The 20,985-nt window shown below is 50.2% G+C and overlaps 2 protein-coding genes across 2 annotated transcripts in view; one reads left to right on the top strand and one right to left on the bottom strand.

Annotated features, from left to right (window-relative positions):
• Window positions 1-8,164: 8,164 nt before the first annotated feature.
• ARPC2 (actin related protein 2/3 complex subunit 2) lies at window positions 8,165-19,789 on the top strand. Its single transcript, XM_026852485.1, has 10 exons — window positions 8,165-8,207; window positions 9,501-9,629; window positions 10,659-10,771; window positions 12,764-12,809; window positions 13,380-13,566; window positions 14,003-14,096; window positions 16,329-16,455; window positions 17,742-17,842; window positions 18,255-18,355; window positions 19,348-19,789. The coding sequence occupies exons 1-10, from the start codon at window positions 8,165-8,167 to the stop codon at window positions 19,370-19,372; spliced, it is 966 nt and encodes a 321-aa protein (XP_026708286.1). The 3' UTR covers window positions 19,373-19,789.
• AAMP (angio associated migratory cell protein) overlaps window positions 19,586-20,985 on the bottom strand; it is a gene marked incomplete at its 5' end in the record, with an annotated part of 4,566 nt that continues 3,166 nt past the window's right edge. The window contains 2 exons of the mRNA XM_026852484.1: window positions 19,586-20,482; window positions 20,748-20,902. Of these exons, the coding sequence (XP_026708285.1) occupies window positions 20,407-20,482; window positions 20,748-20,902 (231 nt within the window). The remainder of the gene's footprint in view (window positions 20,483-20,747; window positions 20,903-20,985) is intronic.

The raw sequence follows: 20,985 nt of genomic DNA, 5'->3' as shown, positions 1-20,985 counted from the left end.
GACTGGAGGTGCTGGGCTGGGAGGGGTGGTGACAAGGCAGGACGCGAGCTTGGAGAATGGAGGGGTGGCACTGGGGTAGGATGGGGGGGCTGGGGACTGAGGAGGGTAGAGGTGGGACAGCATGGGGGCCGGCGGGGTGGGAGGGCTGGAAGGAGGATCGGTGCTGGACAAGGGTGGTCTGGGCAGGGATATCTGAGCTGGGGGCGGTGGGGTTGATCAGAGCTTGGGCAGAGTGAAGGTTTGGGGGATGAGGGAGCAGTCAGACAGCAGAATTGGAGGGGAGAGCAGGGCTTGGTTAGGTGGTTAATGCTGGGGCAGTGTGGAGGCCTAGGGGAGGAGGAAGGAGCTGGGGGGAAGGTGGGAGATTATAGTGTTGGGGCGGGCTGAAGGAGCAGAGCTGGAGGAGTGGGCCAAGGCAAGGAGAGAGTTGGGAAAGGGGGGGAAGGTGGATTTGCAGGGATGTTTGGTTTGCATAAAACAGCCTTCATCAGAACGGGCACAGCGTGGTGCCAGCGCTGGTACAGAACGTGTGGGGGAAGCCAAGGAACAGGAAGCCAGTGTGTGGAGCTGTGGCCTCAGCTTTTTGCTTTGGGGGTGGGGAGCAGATTCCAACCTCCCCCCCTCTGCTTTCCTGAGCAGGAGGGGTGCAGGCCCATCAGTCTGGCACAGCCCCTGGTGCCAGCCTGGTGGGTGTTCTGGCCTTGGGGGCTGGGTTGGGGGGACTGATTTGCACCTGCATCTCTGGCTGGAACAGTTCATCCCCTGGGGAGCCAGTGATTATTTTACTGTGAGTGTTGTACCAGGGCTGTTAAGGTGCTTATCTAAGCACAGCTTAGCTCAGAAGAGAGTCCCTTCATATAAACGCCCTTAACTGCAGCTGAGCTACCTGTGGGCTTGCTGTGCTATATGCACCGGGCACCTTTGTACAGAGACAAAGCCTTGAGAAGCAAAACATGGTGGTGTTATCTCCGGGTTGGAATCTGCCTTGGCACCTCAAAGAGCAGGGCCCAGACTGCTCTGGGAAGGGACCCCCAGGCATATGCCTTTATCTGTGTCACCTTTTCCTCCAGTGGTTTTTGAAGCTCTCAGCCTTTTGTGTGCAGAACTTTGACAGAGGCCATTTCCTTTGCTTTCCCCTCTCAGTTGACTTCTTGTTCAGGTTGTGGGTTTTGTTTTTTTTTATAAAATAACCTCACAGTCTGCACTGCCTGGCAGGATAGCTGAGCTGCTATCAGGCTTTTTATTATTCTTGAGCCTGATCATTTAATGCAACAAGTTTCCCCAGAGCACAGGCACTGCACTGGGAAGAAAGAGCTCCTGGGTGACTGCTATGGTGTTGCTCCATCCGTTAGAAAATATTACATGTACGGAGGTTAATCGTGTGTGTCAAAAACACTCATTCATCATAAGTCCATACCGAGGCAGTCTTCCTGCTGGAGAGAAAAGAATGTGCATGGATCCCTGTGTTGGTGTCAATCTGTGGGTTTAAACACACCTTGAAACCCCAACTATGTGTGACCAGAGCTGGGGTTGCTCACTCTGCACCAGCCTTCAGGCCCCCGAAGTTTCCATTTCGCTGTACAACGAAGCCTCTTCACTTCTGCATCAGCACACTTGCCTGGCATACTGAGTGTTCCTAGATCGATTTGTAGTGTGGCTGGTGGTGCTATGCTTCTGCCTCTTACTCATCTACAGCATTTTCTTTTCTTTAGATGTGCCTTGAGTGTGTTGCTGAAGGAGAAGTTATTTACTTCTGCATTTTCTTCTGTGCTTGTGCTGGGGCCGTCCTGTTCAGGCAAGCGCAGGGACGAGACAAAGGTCTGAGAGGTGCAGGGAGGTGTATATTTTTTTTCTCTTGGTTTCAGGTCTTTTAGGGAATGGGTGTTATGCAGTGTTTATTCACATGAAATTTCTTTCCAGCCGCAGTTCTGGGTCACTCCCATGGTACTGAGCCTGGAGGCAGGAGGGAATTTCCTGTATTTCACTATTTTGGTGATGGTTTTCCCAAGGTGTGTCTAGGGGACAGACACAGGACACTCGGGACAAGGTCAGGCCTTGAGGGATTCAGTGACTGGGAGGAGTGAGTCTGGACACTTGGACAGAGTTGGGTTTGCATTATTTGCTGTAAACCAAGAGTGAGGCAGATGCAATGCACAGATTTGTCTGTAGTCGTTGTCTCGGAGTCAGGTGTGCCCGATGGCTTCAGCACCAGCCTGGGAGTTGGGCAGGGCTTGTTTCCAAATCCTTTGCCAGAGACTTGTTCTGTGATGTGGGCTGTGTCGCTCCCTTCTGCTTCCCATGGCCATGGTTCAGCAGGCTCCTGCAGAGCTTTCCTGGGCCATCAGGTGAGAGACACTTCATATTTCACCCTGTTCTATAGAACTAGGTCACATTTAGAAGTTGGAGCTAATAACTTTGTAACATTATTGCTGTATATTATATGTCAAAATCTGCTCTGTGTGGAGGTCATATCAGCTGTCTCTGGAGTTCTTGGTGTAGAAGGTGCCTTAGCAGGGCTGCACATCTCAGCAATCAATGTAGGGCCTAACCTGTGTCTGAGTCCTCCCTTGACAAGGTCCTTGGCACTGGGTAATTCCAGATTTAGTTTGTTTTTGTGGGCAAAACACATGAAATCTCACCTTATTGGACAGCTGCATTAAACGGTGTTTAGATCAAGGTAGTGACAGGTAATGACTTCAATGCACCTGATTTTAATTTACTGAACATTGTAATTTCTTGTTTTACATCCATTTCCTTAAACCAATTACATTTTTAAATAAGGCCTAAAGCTACCAGAATCTATTGAAATAACTTGAATTAGGAATTTGCTGATGAAACTTTCAAGCATCAGACTGCTGCACTAGGGGAATACCTGGTCAGTATCTGGGAGAAGGTGTGTTGAAGTGAGGCAGCTTGTGAGCTTTTGTAGGTGTCAAGAGAATAAACTGTTCCATAAGCTTTTGACTAATTCATTTGAACTTGAGAGGTTCCCTGGAAGCTGAAGTCACACTCAGGTTTTCCCATTTCTGATAGAAATACAATGTGAGGGAATGAGACAGGAAAAAAAAAAAAAAACAAACACAATTTAAGTGTAAAACATTTTGATGATTGTCTTCTGTGTCTGGTGAATACTTGTTCTGTTTAACACACAGGGAGGAACCGCCTCCCAAAACTGATTTGCTATCCAGTTTTGTCCAGCTCTAATTTAACTGACACCAGTGAAAGTGGCTCAGGGCTTCATTCACAGGGTTTGGTTTTTCAGCTGTACATAGCTTGCCCTAGATCGCCAGTAAATTAATCATCTATCTCAAATTGTTACTTGGTATTTGCACACTGTGCAAAAGAAAACAAATTTGCATAGCTGGGGAACAGCCTTTTCCCTTGGTTGGGGGTGAAGGGAAGAGAATATCAAATCGTTGGTTTCTTTACAGCCTTTAGTAGGTACAAATCTGCAGGGCTTCTTGACTATTAGCTACATAGGAAAACAGCTGAAGCTTGAACTTCCCTAATGTAGAGCGGGCAGTTCCTGTGAGCTGGTGGGAGAGCTGGGCTGAAGCTACACCTGGGTGCTTTGTGCTATTTCCCATCTGTGGTTGCTTTGGTGGTCGTCAACTGTAGAGCTGAGTGCTGGGTGAAACCAGGTAGCTTGAACTTTCTGATGTGATGTGCGAAGTGAGCTCATTGTGGAGAGACTGAGGAGCATCTGGAGGCTGTCAGTCACGCTGGGAGGGTAGAGGAGATTTGAGTCCTGCTGCACACCACTGAGAAACTCCCTGCAGGAGTGGCTGTGGCGATCTGTGGCTCCAGTGCTTCAGAGGAGCAAAATGGCCCCACTGAAAACAGAGGTTGTTCCTCTGCCACCCCCTCCTTCTTGCTGACACAGGCATTTTTGTGGCTTCAGGGGAAACAGGACTGGGGAAGTGACCGAGGTTAAAATGAAATAGGCAAAACTGGGTATTTTTAGCCCAAATGAGTTTCCTCATCCATTCATTGTGCAAAGGCTGCTCACCATGGTGCAGTCAAGGAGCTGGGATCAGGTCTCCCTCCTTCAGGAGCAGTGGCAGGTGCTGGCTCAGCGTCCTCACAAGCCCAGCCTGGAGCGACACATCTTCCCCTGCACCATCTCACCTGCTGAAACTCGATCTGCCTGACTGAGGAGTGCTCGGGCCCTGCTGCTGGCAGAAAGCCAGTACCCTTGTGTTTGGGATGGCATGGGCAGCTCTAGTGGTAAACCTTGGCTGTCTGCATTGACTGAGTGTACTGTTTGAGCACAGCTCCTGGGCTGTCACAGCACATCTGGCTTCAGCCACCATGGAAGGTGACTTTACAGTAATGGTGGACCTTGAACCACCTCTGCCTGGAACTAGGCAGTGCTCTGCTTTCTAGCAGTAGCACAGGGAACAGGAGGGAAGAGCAGCCCGGATGTGCAAAGTGTTAGGCTTTTGCAGGTTGTTCTGTCATTGCTCCAGCCTCAGTTTTCATCTCTGCTTCACAAGAGGGGCCTGCTCTGTATTATCCTCTGAGAACAGTTCTCAATGCAGCCACCGGTGCTTGACACCAGAGAAAAGTAGGTATCGGTCGTTGTACTAAAGAAACACAATGAATGGTGTGTGCAAAATGAGGCTCTTCCCCGAGATCTGCCCCAGCACTGAATCAGTCCGGCGGGGAACTGCAGGCTGCCTGCCCGCAGCTGGAACGGAGGTGCACAGGGCAAAGCCTGGAAGCAGAGCGGCCTGTACCTTTGTGCTGCAGGACTGGTCCATGCTTTGTCCGCTGAGAATTCCAGCGCCTTCCAACCAGCCATCCTTCTCCAGACTGCCCTGCCCGCTGCGAGGGAAGAAGCTCGGACATGGAGGGGTCACCTAACGGAGAGGGGAGAGTCGGCTGATGTGGGGGCTGCTGTACACTGTTTGGCATTGCCCTGACAGAGCACTCCCCCTCAACTTCATGATGGGTATGCTGCCAGAGCTATGGGAGCCCTTTGGTTTCATACACTCCCGCAGCTTACACAGAGTAGCTTTTGTTAGCTGAGGGGGGCCCAGGAGTGGAGGAACTGTTCAGATAATTTTAGACATTGCTTATAATTTTTTTATTGGGGTGACCTTTCTGTAGTGAGAGCCTGCAGTCTGTCACTATCTGGCGCGCTCTCTCCAAACTGTGTTAACTCCAGTGATCTGAAAGCTCTGCTCAGACCTTTAAGCTTTGAAATGTACCCCCTTTCTTTTTTTTTTTTCCCCTTTCCTCTTGGGCAAGAAATGAGAATATCTGCATGCCTACAGCTTTTAAAATAATTGCCATCCTCCTTTATTGGGTACAGGCGTTAACTGTGATGTGGGAGATGCTTCAATACGGTTGTCAGCCAAGTTTGCATTTAGTTCTGTTTAATACAGAAGATGAGGGCTCTGTATAATTACAGTCTTCGTTCTTCTGTTCTTAAATTTGTTGTAACATATGGCTAAGAGCCTCCATGGCCTGAGAATGAAGCGAGGAAGTTTGGAAGTTGTCCGAGTCAAAATTAAGGAAATGCTGTCAGAAAAAAAGATTTGCTGTTGCTCTTAAGTGCTTGCTGGCTTCTCTCCACGGGCACTGTGGCTCTTCATGGATGTTCTGCCGGGGTGAAAAATCTGATTTGGAGCTGGCTCTGTATTAGATAGATGGAGAGTAGGAGCCATTTGGAGATGAATAGGAGGAATGTGGGCAAGAAGACATAAAACCTGTCAGGGTCTTTTATTGTTACAAGCAGAGGGCAGATGGGATTTGGTGTGGATTTGACTTCAAACCTGATAAGTGTTATCAGAAAATGGACTGCTGTTGCTGCATGAAACAGCCGCCATTTTAGCATTCTGAGTTCAGGCAGAAAGGTCTGGTCTTGGATATGGTGTTTAGTGCAGAGGAGCCATTTCAGTTACTCCTGGTACGAGCTGGTTCTGTTGTCCATTCGGGGCAGAGGGTAGCAAACAGGGAAGAAGTTCCTGGAGGAGGTTATGGTTCAGGTAACAGTGTGGGTAAGGAGCTTGCAGTGGTCCTGGCAGCTCTGCCTCAGGAGCGGATGGGCTGTACAGTCTGAAATCCTCCAAGACTAAGCCTGGCTATGCTGGTTCTCAGAAGACTTGAATCTGGGTGGAAGTGAGCCCCAAACCAGCTCTCAACTGCCCAGAGCCCTGCTTCAAAGTAAAATGCAAAAAGGATGGCTGGGCTTTTCAGTCACTCCACTGAGCTGCTGAACTGCTGATTCTCACCATGAGTGTGGATGGGTCTCATCACAGAGGCAGGAACCACTGGAGCATGCTAGACCAGGCAGAGCATTTTGGGATCACACCAGTAACCTGACAGTAACTGGTACCCACCCTGCAGCACCACAGTCCTGGTCCCGGGCCTGCTGTGCATCCCCTACGTCTTCACCTGTGTGAGAGCAGGATGGACTGGGAGGGGTAAATGTGGAGAGGACCTGCTGTGCCTCCACATGTCTCTGCTACTGCTATTTCTGTTGGTGGAAGTTGGGGTTGGTGGGAGGTCGAGGGGAAGCAATCATGTGTGTGCAACCTGCAGTACCATTGCTTATATGGAAGCCACAGGAGGCTGAAGGTAAGAGCTCCTCTTTCTTCTGCCTGGGGACTTTTTGATGGAGGAGCAACAATTCGAGCAGCAAAAGGGGTGATTCTTATGTTGTAGAAACGTTTTAAGTAGCCTTATTGAGGTGAGCCAGAGAAACAAATAGAAGCACTTTGAACTTTGGGGTTGTAAGGCTGCTGAACTGTGAACAACTAAGAGAGCGCGCTTCACTCCCAGCCACACTTCTGATACCCTTCCCTGTCCTCCCGTGGGTTGAGCCAGGCCAGGGTTAGTTAAGTGTGTGCCAGGCAAGGCAGAAAAACCACCCTGCGGTAGATGACAGGGCCCGGCCCAGCGTGTCTGTGAGGAGCTCTGTATGCAGCTCACGTGAGCACTTGCTTCACTGACGCTGTGCTGGGAAGCGGTTGAATATGCAGCACCCAAAGTTCTGCCCAGTTACCTGCTTTTTCCTTAAATATCTCCTCTCCTCACCATCCCGAAGTACAAGAACCGAGCCACTTAGGAAATCAGTGTTAAAACAAGTTCTCTAAGAAATCCATGCTTGGAAATGTGGCAGTGTCAGCCGTAAGCTTTTGTGTGCAGAACAAAGGCTGTCGTGCAGAGCCATTAACTGACTTTGGTTATATGGTCTCACGCTGCTTCTTAAATAATGTGGTGAGTGATCTTCCTGCCATCCCCTGGGGTACTGGGCAAGCGAGCAGGGAATTGTCCTTCCTTGGCAAAACCACTCCAGCGTGCTGGCTGTCAGTTGCTTCCCTGGGTGGCTCGCAGGGAGGTGCTGTGTTTGGAGGCTCTGCTGGGAGCCAGGGCTTCTGGAGGCATCAGCTCTGTGTGTGTGGGGAATGGGGTTTGAACGGTGTAACTCTGAGAAGACAGAACAAAGGTTTAAAGATGCATCCTATTAATATTCCTAGCTCTCGTGTGCCTGACTGTGCTATCTTTAAAGCTTCCTACGTAGGTTTCTTTTTTTATAAAAATTTATACTGCCTTCTACACTGATTCTCAAGTCTGAGTGTGGTGCTCTAAAAGAAGAATACGTCTGCGTCGACTGACCAAATGGGATCAGTGGGATTTTCTTTCATCTCTGCTCTGAGCAGTCCTCACTGAGCAGAAGTGACTTGGATGCGGCTTGAGGAATTGCTCCCCTTTCCAAGCGCCTGAGTTGAACATGCAGCCAGCGATGCCTGTGAGCCTCCATCTCAGGCCCATCTGGGAGGGGAAGATGAGAGCAAGAGAGGTCGCAGGTATCTGGCACAGTTTTTTAAACAAAAGGACCTGCCTTGGGTGCACTTGTACTGCTTCTTTCAAGTATGTGTTTTTTATCTTCAGTGATGCAACAAAAAAGATGAAGCTCTTCGACCTTCCAACAGAAAGGACTGTTGCTTTTCACGCTAATAACTTTCAAGAAGCAGTGACACCTCATCATTTCTGCTTAAGATCTCCGGCTGGGAGTTAATTCCTCCCTTTCCACCCGAGTAAAATGTTGACCCAGTGCATAGTGCAAGCAAGATCGTTGCTGTTTAGTGCCTTGGTCTCCCTGCATTACCTAACTGAAGTTTTAGCATGTCATGGTCATTCCTGGCTTCCAGAAATGAGGCTGTCTGCAGAAAAGCTGATGGAAGAGCAGTATGGGGGTGAGGGGCGGAAATAATTAAAACCTTTCCAGAGTATGCTGAGGGAAAGTTGATATCGTGTCATTGCTTCCCCCACCTTTCTTTGTGTGTGTACTGAGGTGTAGCCGGTACTCAGCAGCATACCTGTGTGTGGACGGAGCAAGTTCTGGCAAAATGGTTGAAGTTGGTCTCTGGGCAGCAGCGGCATAGTTGAGACTACAAGGTTGCCCTCAATAGGCTGGCTTTGATTTGGGTAGTTATTTCAGTGTGTTTGTTCAGATGGATACGTAGAAACTGTTTTAGAGGCTAGATTTCTGTTAGCAGCAGCATTAGCCTGTGCTCTGTTTAATATCAGCCACTTGAAAAATAAGTGGAGATATGCAATGAAACAGCAGTAGCAGATGGGCATTTTTATCCTGTTCTCATTTTCCAGCCCTGCTCTCAGCTGTGGAGGTACCTTTGCATTGCTCCCTGTTGGAGAATGACCTATTAATGCCAGTCCTCTCAGAGCTGCCAAAGCAGTTTTGTAGTGCCAGTCACAACAAAATCACTTTTCGGAAGCAATTAGATCTTTCACAGGATCCTAGTCTTCTACAGATCATGAACAAAACTGGCAAACAGGATTTGTTAGGATGCTGTTAAATCTCCATACCCACAGTGTAAGACGTAATGTGCCTTTGGTTTGCAAGGTGCTTTTGTTGCTGATCAGGGAGCTGAAAAACCACACTAGGAAGTGTTACAGCAAACTCAGATCTACAGTTTTTCCTGTAGAGGTAGCTGGCATAGTGTTGGGGTGTTTTGGAAGGGACGTGGTGAGGCAGGTTGAAATGCACATCTGGAAAGGTTCCTTCTGTGGTTTGTTCCTAGCCCTGAACTTGGAGATGGAGTCTTCTCTGCGAGTGAGTTCAGAGAACGTGTTTGCAGAGCTGCTGTGAATGAAGGGGGCACTGCATCAGAAAGGATGCTCAGACTTTTGAGTCCCTTCCATGAACTGGTATTGCAGCCTCAGTCCCCAAACCTGTATCATGTCAGTTCCGTACGAAGAATGCACTTGTTAAAAGAAACTCCTTAGTGATCAGCAGCTTTCTCAGACTTTTCTAACTGTAAGTCTGTGATCTCAAAATCTATTAATAAACTACAAATAATAACAATCTTTGCCAGCTTCAAAGCCTATTTTATATTATCTGGGGTAAAACTGGTGCTTATAAGAGTGGGGAGAATTCTAAGATCTCTTGTTGAAGGTTATCTGCTAGTTGAACAGCAGGAGATAGAAGGATTTTCAGGTAGAGCTGCTTATGAGAAATTGCTTATGAGAAATAAGGCATTGGAGATTAATCCTCTTTCCTTCACAGCTTGGAGGCTGCTGTTTGAGTTCTCATTTACCTCCTTTGTTGTCTTTGCTTTTTAGAAATAAACCAGAGGCAGTAGAAGTGACGTTCGCAGGTAAGCTCCACAGCTTTCTTGACTTCTCTGGAAAAAAGGGCTGGCTCAAACAGTCTGCCCACAGTTACGCCTGGTGTGCTCAAATTCACCCAGCACTGCTGCAGGGGGAGGAGAGCCATGCAGGGGCAGATGGTGTGGACACCCTGCAGCATCATCAGAGCTGGGGCTTTGCTGGCTGCCCCACTGTTTTCACTGTCTGTCTGCCTTCCCTGGGACTTTCCCCACAGCAGCGAGTTCAGTGGTGACAGCGCTTTGTTTGGTGTGTTCATGCTATGTAGCTCTTCCCTTTTTACCTCACCTGTTCTCCAGTCCTGCCCCTGATGCTACTTGTTGTTAGGTCTTTAGCACCATCTGGTTTGGGTTGTTAGAAAGCTGGCTCCAGGTGACAGGCAAGATGAATTCATTGCGTGAAGTTTGCTCTCCAGGATGAGAAGTGCCAAGGAAGTTCAAGTGTTCATTCAGCAACTGATTTTTTTGCTTCTGTTATCAAGAATCTGTGTAAGCTGCAGAGCTCCATGGGGAAGTGGAGCTTGCTAGCTAGCTGGAGGGTTGCCTTTCCCTGCCTCCTGCCCTCCCTGCCTGTTCTGCAGCAAAGTGGAAGCTGTCTCAGCAGGCAGCGGCTGAGCTGCCTTTGCTGGCAGAGATGTTTTCTCCTCTAGGCTGCAACTCTGGCCCGGTGGGCATGTCAGTCACTTTGTGCTGGCTATCCAGAAGGCTCCCGTCTCTGCATGTTCGTATCCTTGTGCATTGAGCACAAGCAAATTTGCCAGGGGTGCTAAATGACATGAGACTAAAGCTTTCTGTGATGGACAGGCATTGAAACTGCTTCAGGCCTTTGAATGATAACAAGTCTCCCTACATGACATTATCACTTTTCTTAATTATGGATTTCTCTATTGGTGTATGTGTGAGGGCTGGAGTAGGGGGAACACTGTCGCTTTATGCAGTTCCTAGATCATGTAGGGAAAACCTTCCTCAGAAATAGAAACTGGTTCCTGTTCCCTCACATTTCTGTTGCTTGCTTCATAGACTTCGATGGAGTCCTTTACCATATTTCAAACCCTAATGGAGACAAGACAAAAGTGATGGTCAGTATTTCTCTGAAATTCTACAAAGAACTCCAGGAGCACGGTGCTGATGAGGTGAGTGAGCATCTCTGGGCCTTGAGCCTATAAATACTGTCTTAGCATGGGCAGTGTCCTTGCAACGTTGATGGATCTAACCTCTAACCCTTAGAGAACCATCTGTGCTCTCATCTCAGGCTTGTCAAAGGAGCAGCCCTGCACCAACCCAGAGCCCACTTTGCTGCAAAGTGTGTTCACGCTCTCCCATGAATAAGAAGTTACTGTATATGGCCCCGTAGCCTGAAAGGCAAAAGGCACTGCTAATTTTGAAAGTCCAAATGAGAGAAAGGCCTGACCATATAGAAGTAGTTTCCCTGACTGATGTGCTGAGCCCACGAGTGAAGGAAGGCACCAAGACAAATCCGGAGTGCCACGGCACTGCTCTTTTGACTTACTACACTTGAGAGCAAGTGACAGGCTCCTGCTGTGTGTGCAGACTGGTTCCCTTTTTGCTGCTGCTGTGTGAAGCGGCAGGTTCAGTTCCTGTTGAATGGGCCGGGGCTGCACAGGGCCATTTATGGTAGAAAGAAGGAGCCTCTCTGAGCTGTGGTTGGGCAGCAGGGCAGGAAGTGTGACTCAGTTCCTGAGTCAGTTTTCAAATCTCCGTGTGGTAGCAAATGGGGTTCACCCAAGGCTCTTCAGGAAGCTTTTGCCCCTGGGTGTCTGTCCTTGGAGGAAAACAAGGAAACTGCTCCATGAGTTTATTGTGAGTCTGGTGAGAAACATGCGATTTGAAGACAAAGTGAATTCCTATGACTTGCTGCAAGACCTGCCAAAGTCAGAATAAATATGACTGAGTATCCTGCTTTCCTGGTTCCTGTATGCAGAACTTTCTAGGAGCAGCACTGCCTGCTGCTGGCAAACAAGAGTCAGGCAGCCCAAATGGTGGAGCCCTCCCAGCATGTTTAGCACGGACCAGTACGGTGTGTGATCCCAAGAGGAACCACTGTGGTGGGCGAGTGGATGACACCACTGTGCACCAGCCACCACTGCGGTGGTGGTGGAAGGCAGCTTCCCAAGCTTTTAGAGGAAAATGGGATCTCTGCAGGACTGCCTTGGGAGTGCTGATTAAATAGAAATTACACTTTTAAATCACCAGTTAGCAAACGTTGCTTTCTGTGCTTCCCTGAAGATGACAGAGCTTGTTTCTGCTCTGTCTCTGGTGAAACCCCACTGTAAGGAGCATAAAGTGGGGTTCTTGTTTCTGGGCCACTGCAGGGACGCAGGCAGGCTCTCTGCTGAGACGAGCTTTTGGCATGCAGACAGCCCATGCATCCTCTCTGCCTGATAGTGGGTGTCATCCCAGGAGGGCCAGTTCTGTCACAGCGTTGTTGTGTTCTTCTCCGTGAAATACCTCCTGTTCCCGGCCCCCTCATTGACACAGAGCTATGGCTCAGTTGAAAATTGCCATTGATGTAAAATTCAGCAGTGATTGTTTGAAGTAAATGCTGTACTGTGGGCGTCTCTGCTTCTGGGAGGCATCCGGGCTGCCTGGCAGACTCCTTTCCATCCCCATCTTTGACATAGGTTGAGACAGGACAGGTGGTCACCTAGCCGTGTTGCTTCTGACCCCTGCTCTAAACCTGCCTTTCCATGAAGAGAGGGATAGGGCACACTTTGCATCAGCCTTTGAGTGACGAGGAGGATTGTAGCCCTCAGATCTGTTGTGTCAAGTTCTGCTGACAGTTCTCCTTTGAAGATGTGAGGTGTATGGAAGGGGTTCTCTTCCCCGCACAAGTTCAAGACTAGCAAGAACTTTAAAAAGTTCCAATTTTGTCTCCCGTCCTGCAGTGCATTCCCTGTCAGTGGGGCTCAGGGAGCTCTGCCTAGAGCGGGAGCAGCCAATAAAACTAGAAGCTGATTACTTAATATTTGTCCAATTTCACTTAGACTAGAGGGAGGTAGATGCTGTAATTTGATACTTCTAAATGGAGACTGAACATGGCCTGGGCTGTGCAGAAGGAAACAACTCTGATAGCTCGTGCTCTCAATGTTTAATCTCTTTCCTAGGTATTGAAGAAAGTCTATGGAAACTACTTGGTAAATCCTGAATCAGGTAACCCTGCGATAACATTTACACTCTGTGTGTGTGAATGCGATTCCAAAATTACTTAAGTTGCCTCAGAAATGCTCAAATGAGGGCTGTGCTTCAAGACCTTGATATCTGAGGCGCTCTGTACAATGAATGGCAATTTAAAAGGTGGCTCGGGTACATCAGGGCTGAAGTAGCTTGCAGCACAAGCTGTAATTCTTGATGCAGCCCTCCTCTGGGAAGCTTCTGTTCCTCACGATTGGGGTCTTTGTTCTTCTCAAAGACACTTCGAGACACAGGAAAACCATGGTTACCTGTGACAGCATCTCTTCCTACTCACTGCAGAAACTTGGGAGCAGCTCAGCCAGCACGTGTGTCTGGGAGCTCAGGAAGGAGCCCCAGGAGCGTTGCCATGGCCACACACCAAGGTCAGGCATGGCTTCTGGGGATGCTTGGAGTGGGAAGCACTCACATCTGGGGCTTCTGGGGGGGCTTAAGACAAAGGTGGGACTGTAGGTGTCTCTTTCTGGAAAATGTGTCTGGCTTCATTAAGGCCATGCATAATTATTAAGGTTAGTGGCTGTCCCTCCCCAGGTTACAATGTCTCTTTGCTGTACGACCTGGAGAACCTTCCCGCAGACAAGGATGCTATCGTGCACCAAGCCGGCATGTTGAAGCGCAACTGCTTTGCTTCAGTGTTTGAGAAGTATTTCAAATTCCAGGAAGAGGGCAAAGAAGGAGAAAAAAGAGCTGTCATCCACTACAGGGACGATGAGACAATGTAAGTGTTCAAACCAAGCAGCACAGGGAGTCAGACAGCTGTCTGTGTGCTCTCTGATCCTGCTCATAGCCATACGTTGTGGTGGAAAGTCAGGAAATCCTACTGCTCCATACTTTGGCAGGGTAATAAGGGCCTGTCGTGGGCTGTCAGAAATACCCAGTGAGAGTAATGCTTATCCCTCAGGCTGCAGGGATGTTACACAAGAGTCTCTGTTAGTGGTAGCACTTGTGGCTGCATGCAGGAGAGGAACTGGCCACTCCCAACAGAAATGTTTTGCTCTCTGTAAATACTGTCTCGAGGGAGGGGAAATTTTCAGCAGTTGGGCCTGTGCATGGTTATTGTATCTACTTGACCTTGTCGTGCAGTTTCTCCCTCATCCAGTTGTACTTCTTGGCTCCCATTCACAGCTGGGTTTTCCTCTCTCACCCACCTGCAGGTATGTTGAGGCAAAAAAGGACCGTGTCACAGTTGTATTCAGCACGGTATTTAAGGATGACGATGACGTGGTGATCGGAAAGGTGTTTATGCAGGTATGGAAACTGAATTACAGGGAGAGGGTCTGGTCCTTGATTCAGAGGCCTTCTTGCTTGAAGCAGCATTGCTAAACAAGCAGATGTTAGGCTGAAGCGAGCTCATAGGCAGTTTAATGCACGTAAATCCTTTGCAAGGCTCCAGGCTGCACTGAGGGGCAAGAACTGCATTAATAGGCATAGATGGTGTACTTTTTTAATCCAGTGCTCTTGCATTGGCATCTTTACTGTCAATTGTTCATATGGACAATCAAATATATTACGTGTTACAGATGAGAAACACCACAATGAATACCAGTGTCCATTCTGAGGCCCTGCAGTGCAGCTAGCTGTGGTGTAGGGGTCACCAGCAAGCTGAGGAGCTGAGCATGGTGGGGAGGCTGTAGAGGGAGGAGGAGTGAGGCGATGTGCCGTGCCTGGGATAGTGCTGGGAGTTGTCTTCACATGAAAGCTTGTTCATGTTAATGTTCAAATGCTGCAGAGGGACTCAGCAGTTCAGTGTGGCTGCTCTTAGATGCTGTGATGGTTACCCTTTGCAACTGCCATTTAGCCAGGAAGCATTCAGAGGCCCATAGTGAACATTTTGCATGTCTGTTACCAACTGTGTGCAGCCTATGAAGATGGAAACATTTGCTTATAGCTGAGGAAGGCTCGGTGCATGCTGATACATGTGTTCATCCATGCTGTTGGCCCACCTAGCTCACCTTGTGTTTGCTGAAGCACCTGGGGAGCCTCCTACATGGGCATGGCCATAGAGCAGGACCCTGCAGGGTGTTCCGGGCTAGAGGAGCTTTAGCCCATCCATTCAGAGGTGCCAGGCCATGCTGTTGACAGGCTCATGGACAGCAAGTTACTGGCTCAGTTTGCTGGATACCAGTTTACCTGTGTTGGGGGTCAATAGAACAGGGTCTGTTGTGATGGGAGTCTTACCTCACAGTTCTGCTCTCTGTGATCTTTAACTACAAGCAGGGCATCTGCTCTGCATTTGGGCTTTTCCCCACCAGCATATCCCACAGCCTGGAATTCAGCTTTTAAAACGGAGGCGGGAGGTGAATAAAATGGAGTTTGTGAGACTCCTGGGGAGGTGGCAGAGCTTCAAGGCAGTGTCTGTCCCAGAGTCTCCATGTCCCAAGTTCTTGGATTTTACAACAACAAACCCCGCTCTTGCCCAGCCACAAGAATTTCCACTCTGAGTCACACTGGCTCCTTCCCTCTAGCTATTGCTCTTGCATAACGCAGCCCAGTCAGGCATGGTGGTTGCTCATCTGGGCTCTCATGAAGAAAATCTGACCATTAACTAACCAGTGAAGCTGTGTGAACAATTTCACCCTCTGGCATAAGCAGGCAGAAGTGCAAGCTAAGCATTTCATTAAGGAAACCCCAGTGAATGTCTTGCTTCTCTAAAAGGGACACAGATCCTCCTCCCCTTCTCAGGGTGAGCTGTGCTCAGAAAGGAGGAGAGGCTGATGGTGGCTGGTGATGTGTAGGTTGGGCTAGGGGTCAGTGAGGCACAGGGGTGGCTGCCTTGCCTTGGAGCAGGAGAATGGACTTTCCTAGCCCTGTGTAGGGACAGTCCTATAATTCCTGAAATGCAGAGCCAGTTCATTTCATGTGAGGTGGGGGGTCATGCTGCTATTGGAGAGGTTCCCTGGCAGAAGGGGTCTCCCTGCCTGGAAGTATGGTCTCAAGGTGTAGAGAAGTGTTAGGAGGAGCAGGCTTCACACATGAGCTTCAAACCTCATAGATGCTTCTTTATGCCTGGGCAAAAACTCCTGGTGGGAGATGCTTTCTCAAACAGCAGAGCCTTTACGCTAAGTGCGATGGAGACCTCACAGCCCTTTCTGATAATTTCCTTTGGGGTGATGGCTGCTGCCCGCTTCTGCTGAAAGCATTGATGGTGTTGACTTTTGGGCAGGAGTGTCATGTCTCGTGCCTGCTCAGATTGAGGTATCCCTTCCACAAAACACCCATGGCAGGAAGTGTGATGCTGAAAGCTACCCTATCTGAGGGGCTGTGCTAGGGCCACATGTAAACCTGGGACAGCCAGGCATTTTGGTCTGGTTTTGCTGGGAAAAAGGATTGTATTCCAGAGGTTTGGCCTGATGGACTCAGCCCATTCAGGGAAAGCTGGGAAACCTGCTCAGTTGCCTTGTGGGAGTGGAGAAAACCATATTTGCATTCCCAGTTGCTGGAGTGTCACAGTGGGACTCACCTTTGCTTTGTCTTGTTCAGGAGTTCAAGGAGGGTCGCCGGGCCAGTCACACAGCCCCACAGGTGCTCTTCAGCCACAGGGAGCCACCCTTGGAGCTGAAAGACACAGACGCAGCCATTGGCGACAATATCGGCTACATCACCTTTGGTAAGCAGGCAGCTCAGGCCTGGGGATGCTTGGGGAGGAGTTGTGTTCCTGCTGCTGCATGAAAAACAAAAAGGAATTCACCTTCCCTGAGTGTTCAGGTGGGGCTGAAGGGACTCTGGAGTTGCATTCTGCATTATCTGCCTCCTTCAGTGTGTCCCTTTGCTCTATCAGCTCACCTCAGCTCTGCTGTGGGCAAGAAGGCGTGGAAGCGGACAGTGAGCCATTTAGTGTCTGCCTACAAAATAAGTTCAGCACCTGGGGGCAAGGGAAGGGAGGCTTTGCTGTGATATTGTGGAAACTGCAGGTTTCTTCTGGGGAGGCTTTAAGTGAGTGTATCTGAAGTTTGTCCAGCTGCAGGCACCTGTATAGTGCTTGACCAGCAGAGGCACTCAGAGCAGGAGCAGGGCAGTGAGTTCTTTTCCAGCTCTTCTTTGCTCTGGGCCAAACACCTCCACCTCTGATGACCCACTTTCCCCTGCCTGCCGAGGTGCTGGCCAGCAGTCATTGCTTCCTCCTGCACAGCAATGCCAAGGGCTGAGCTGAGGAGTCCAAACCCTGACATGTTTAAAGGGAAAGGTCTCTTCCAGAGAAATTGAGGGTCATGGTTGGATGTGCCATTAGGGTCTCTCAGGCTGGCATTTCTGCAGTTCGGAGCTCAGAGACAGCACAGACACTGCAGAGGGAAGGTGAAGTTAGCACTGCCCTCCTCCCATGCTGGGAATGGTGCCTTGAGGTTAGGGAACCTTGTCAGCTATGGGAGGGCTGTTTAAGGGCAGCTCTGGGACATCGAGTGAGACTTGATTCTTGCTGAGACGAGATTGCCCTGTTATCAGATCTGACAGTCCCAGGTGAGATCATCACCCAGACAAAAAGGTCTTTCAGTCCTTGGATCTGTGACACTTAGCACGCACCAGCCTGTGGAGAGCGAGCCACCAGGCCCCTGTCGTGACCAAGTCTGGCTCTGCTGGGGCTGGCAAGCTGCCAGGCAGGGGTCCACAACTGATCTCAAGATCAAAGTGCAGACTGGATCTTGAAATCAGTTAAGCAGCCTGGCCGAACTTGTCTGCCTCCCAGCTCTCTCCTCCATTTTCTCCTCCCAAGCACTGGAGTAGCATCATGCAGTTTCCTACAGTGCTGCCATCTCTGGACACTTGGCCTTGCCTGTGTCCTCCCGAGTGCACAGCTGCGTCCAGGCTGCTGCGGGAGACATGCGAAAGTGCTGCTAAACCCCGTGTTTAAAATCACAAGTGCTTGGGAGCTATTAATGTGTCACCCTTTTCTTTCAGTGCTGTTCCCCCGTCACACCAATGCTGCTGCCAGAGACAACACCATAAACCTGATCCACACATTCCGGGACTACCTGCACTATCACATCAAGTGCTCAAAGGTACTGGGGGGACGGTGCTGGGGAATACAGGGTAGCTTCAGCCCTGGTGTTGCCCTCCCCAGTCATGCAGTGGTGCAGGTGATGCATCATTACCTTGTCCCTGCTCTTTGGTGCAGGCAATGCCTGTTTGCTTCCCATCCTATTAGTGAAGAAGGATTTTTCCCTTTTGGATCTTGTTTCCCTTCTTCCAGGGAACAGAAATGAGGGTAACTGTCAGAGAGACCTGGCTTTGACCATGGCTCAGGCAGCAATTTTCACTGTTGCCTCCTGAAGTCCCCTTAGCATTGTGGCTGTGCAGAGCTAGGCACTTTCCCAACAAGGAGTGGAAAGACAGCTCCTACGCCGTATCCTGAAGTCTCAGCTATGAAGACAGGATCTTGACCTGTCCCCATTTTGTCCTATTGAAACGCAGGCCTATATTCACACGCGTATGAGGGCGAAAACATCGGATTTCCTCAAGGTGCTGAACCGTGCCCGTCCAGACGCAGAGAAAAAAGAAATGAAAACAATCACGTGAGTAGCAAAGCGGGGCTTGGCTTTCTGGACTTCTCTGCCAGCTATGAGCTCACTCCTTCTCAGCTTGGCTTACTCCTATTTGGGGAGGACTGGGGTGCTGTGAGGGTGACCAGACCAGGGCCTGATGTGCTGGCACCCCATCTGAGAGAGAAAGGGGGTGTTTCATAGTGAGGTGCTCGCCTGGGTGCCTTGAGGTGAAAGACTGGATCAGGGTGTGTTGGTCTCCCAGGACCCCTGTGCTCCTTCCACCACGCTTGTTCACTGCCTTACATGTCCTTTGCAGGAGCTGGGTCTCTGGCAGACCCTGTGCTGGCAGGTCCTTTGTGACAGAAGGCTCATACCTGGCTCTGTGAGCCCTGGTGTCTCCACTGTCCCCCTCCCTGAGCCTGTGGTGGCATTCATGGGGCTTTTCCCATGTTGTATTAAAGATGGCTGATGGGCTCTGGGGGCAGCTCCAGCTCATGGGGGAGTGGCCAGGTCTTTCCCGGGGGTTTGTGGGTGTTGGAGCAGGTTCCTGCTGCCTGGTCCGTCTGCAGCTGGCTGGAGTGCCTGACTGCCCTTGGCCAGCAGATGGCTGGGGCCAGGAGCACTCCTGGGCCACCATGGTGGCTGGCGGACTCCCTCTTGTGAGTAAAGTAGCCCAGAGCAAAGTGTGTGGAAGAGACCAGTTCTATGAATGTGTTTCCCTCGGGTCCTTTACCCTCTGCTGATCCCAGAGCCCTCTGCTGTCTTTTTCTGTGCATCCTGGCATGTCCCCTTTGTGTTCTGCTCTGGGGCAGTGGGGTTGCCCCCTTTGCAAAAGCCACCCCCTCCCCACAGCCCTGTGATGTGGGTTTGCACCCACAAACACCTGTGAGCTCTGAACCAGCAATGCCTGCCTGGCTTTGAGCTCAGTGCAAGCATGTGCCCCACCAAAAGCCCCATAGCCACCCTGGGGCACCCCAGAACAGTGCGGGGGGCTGTGCTGATCTCTTTCTGCATCCTTTCAGGGGGAAGACATTCACAACCCGTTAACGCCAGGGTCACTGAGGCTGCCGTGGAGGATGAAGGTTGGGGCACTTGCTACCCGATAATCGTAGCTTTTAATGTTGCACCTCCTGTGGGCTCATAAGGAATTCAAGCAATCGGGGTCTGTTTGTACGACAGTTTGGGGAGTAATCTGCAGAAACGAGCTGTGCTTGCGAGGACTCGATCGTTCCAAGAAACAAAACCTTAATTCCAGTTTGATTGACTTAATTTCTTTTCTTTTTTAATTTTTTTTTCTTTTCAAGCTGTTTCGCTTTGCAATATGTTACCGGAAATAAGTTGCAGTATTTCTTATGAGAATAATGCAATATTAACTTGTTTTCTTCTGAATATTTGAGTTCAAAACTCCTGTATCTGAAGAAATACTGTTGGGGTTCATTAATAAAGGAGATCTTTCTATCTTAAGGAGCTGTGGGGCTTTGGCTTGTCAATGCATGTGGCCTTGCCCTGGAAGGGGTAGTTGGAGTCACAGGCACAAGGGGGATAATTACTGAATCCCAGAGCAAATTACTTGTGGTGATTTCTGTCTTGGGGGCTGAAGTGGGAGTGAACAGCCTGTTGTGTTAGGGAATTCCTGGGCTGCACAGAGCTGGATTCTCCTACACTCAGTTAGCAATCTGCACCCTTCCCTCCTACTCTGACCCCCTCATTCCCCCTAACAGGGAAGGATAGGAGCGGGGTGGCTGCCTCCACCCAGACCAGCATAAACCCATCTGTCATTGATCCTCAGGCCAGGGTTGGATTTTGGGGAGATGCCTGAGGAGGGAGGGAGCACAGCTCCCCAGGTCCTCTTCCCCCCAACAAGCAGAGTGGATGGCATCCAGTTAAGTGAAATAATTTATATAATTAAAAGACATTTTCATACAAAACCCCAGGCTTGGCCCCCAAATGGTGAGGGCAAAGCAGGGCAGGCTGGAAAATTACAAAGCACGCACTGGAGAAGGGTGGTGAAACCCATCTCCCTTCTCCCTCTGTACAAGAGCCAGTGGGCAGAGCCAGGACACTGTCCCTCAGCACCACTCCTAGCGATCAGGGCGCTGGACACAGAAGACTTTGGCTTGGTGGTCGCCAGAGGTCGTTACCACAATGGAGGCATCCCTGGGGGGAGACAGGGCTCAGAGATGGGCCTGGGGGCTTTGGGTATCCCTCACCCAATGCCCCTGGCCCAGCTTTGATCTGCCCTGCTCCCCCTTGAGACCTTCAACTCTCCACCTGGCCCACGGTCTGTCCCCCCACCTTGGGACCAGACCCCAGGGCACCCAAAAGAAAGGCAGCTCATGATTTTTGTTCCTGAGGCTGGAGGCCCCTGCTGCCCCTGCTCCCTCCACCCAGCAGGGAAAGGGTGTAGGGCTTCCCCCCTCACTTGTTGACAGCGAAGTCGAGGATTTCAGCCGAGTGCCCTCGGTACTCGCTGATCATCTTCCCCGAGCGGGCGTCCCAGAGCCGCACGGCCCCATCCAGGCTGCAGGTGTACACCACGGCTGAGCTCTCCTCCCACAGCAACTGCACGATCCCTGACTGCAGCAGGGGGAGGCCACAGGGTGAGCACTGAGGACCCCCCAGAAAGTCTCAGCTCCTTCCACATGTGCCCCCCCCCCCCC

Source organism: Athene cunicularia, assembly GCF_003259725.1.
Source record: "Athene cunicularia isolate RWA chromosome 7 unlocalized genomic scaffold, athCun1 chr7_part1, whole genome shotgun sequence".
In the NCBI taxonomy this organism is placed as follows: Eukaryota; Metazoa; Chordata; class Aves; order Strigiformes; family Strigidae; genus Athene; species Athene cunicularia.
Note: the sequence above shows the minus strand (reverse complement) of the source record. Positions and strands in the feature narration are given on the sequence as shown.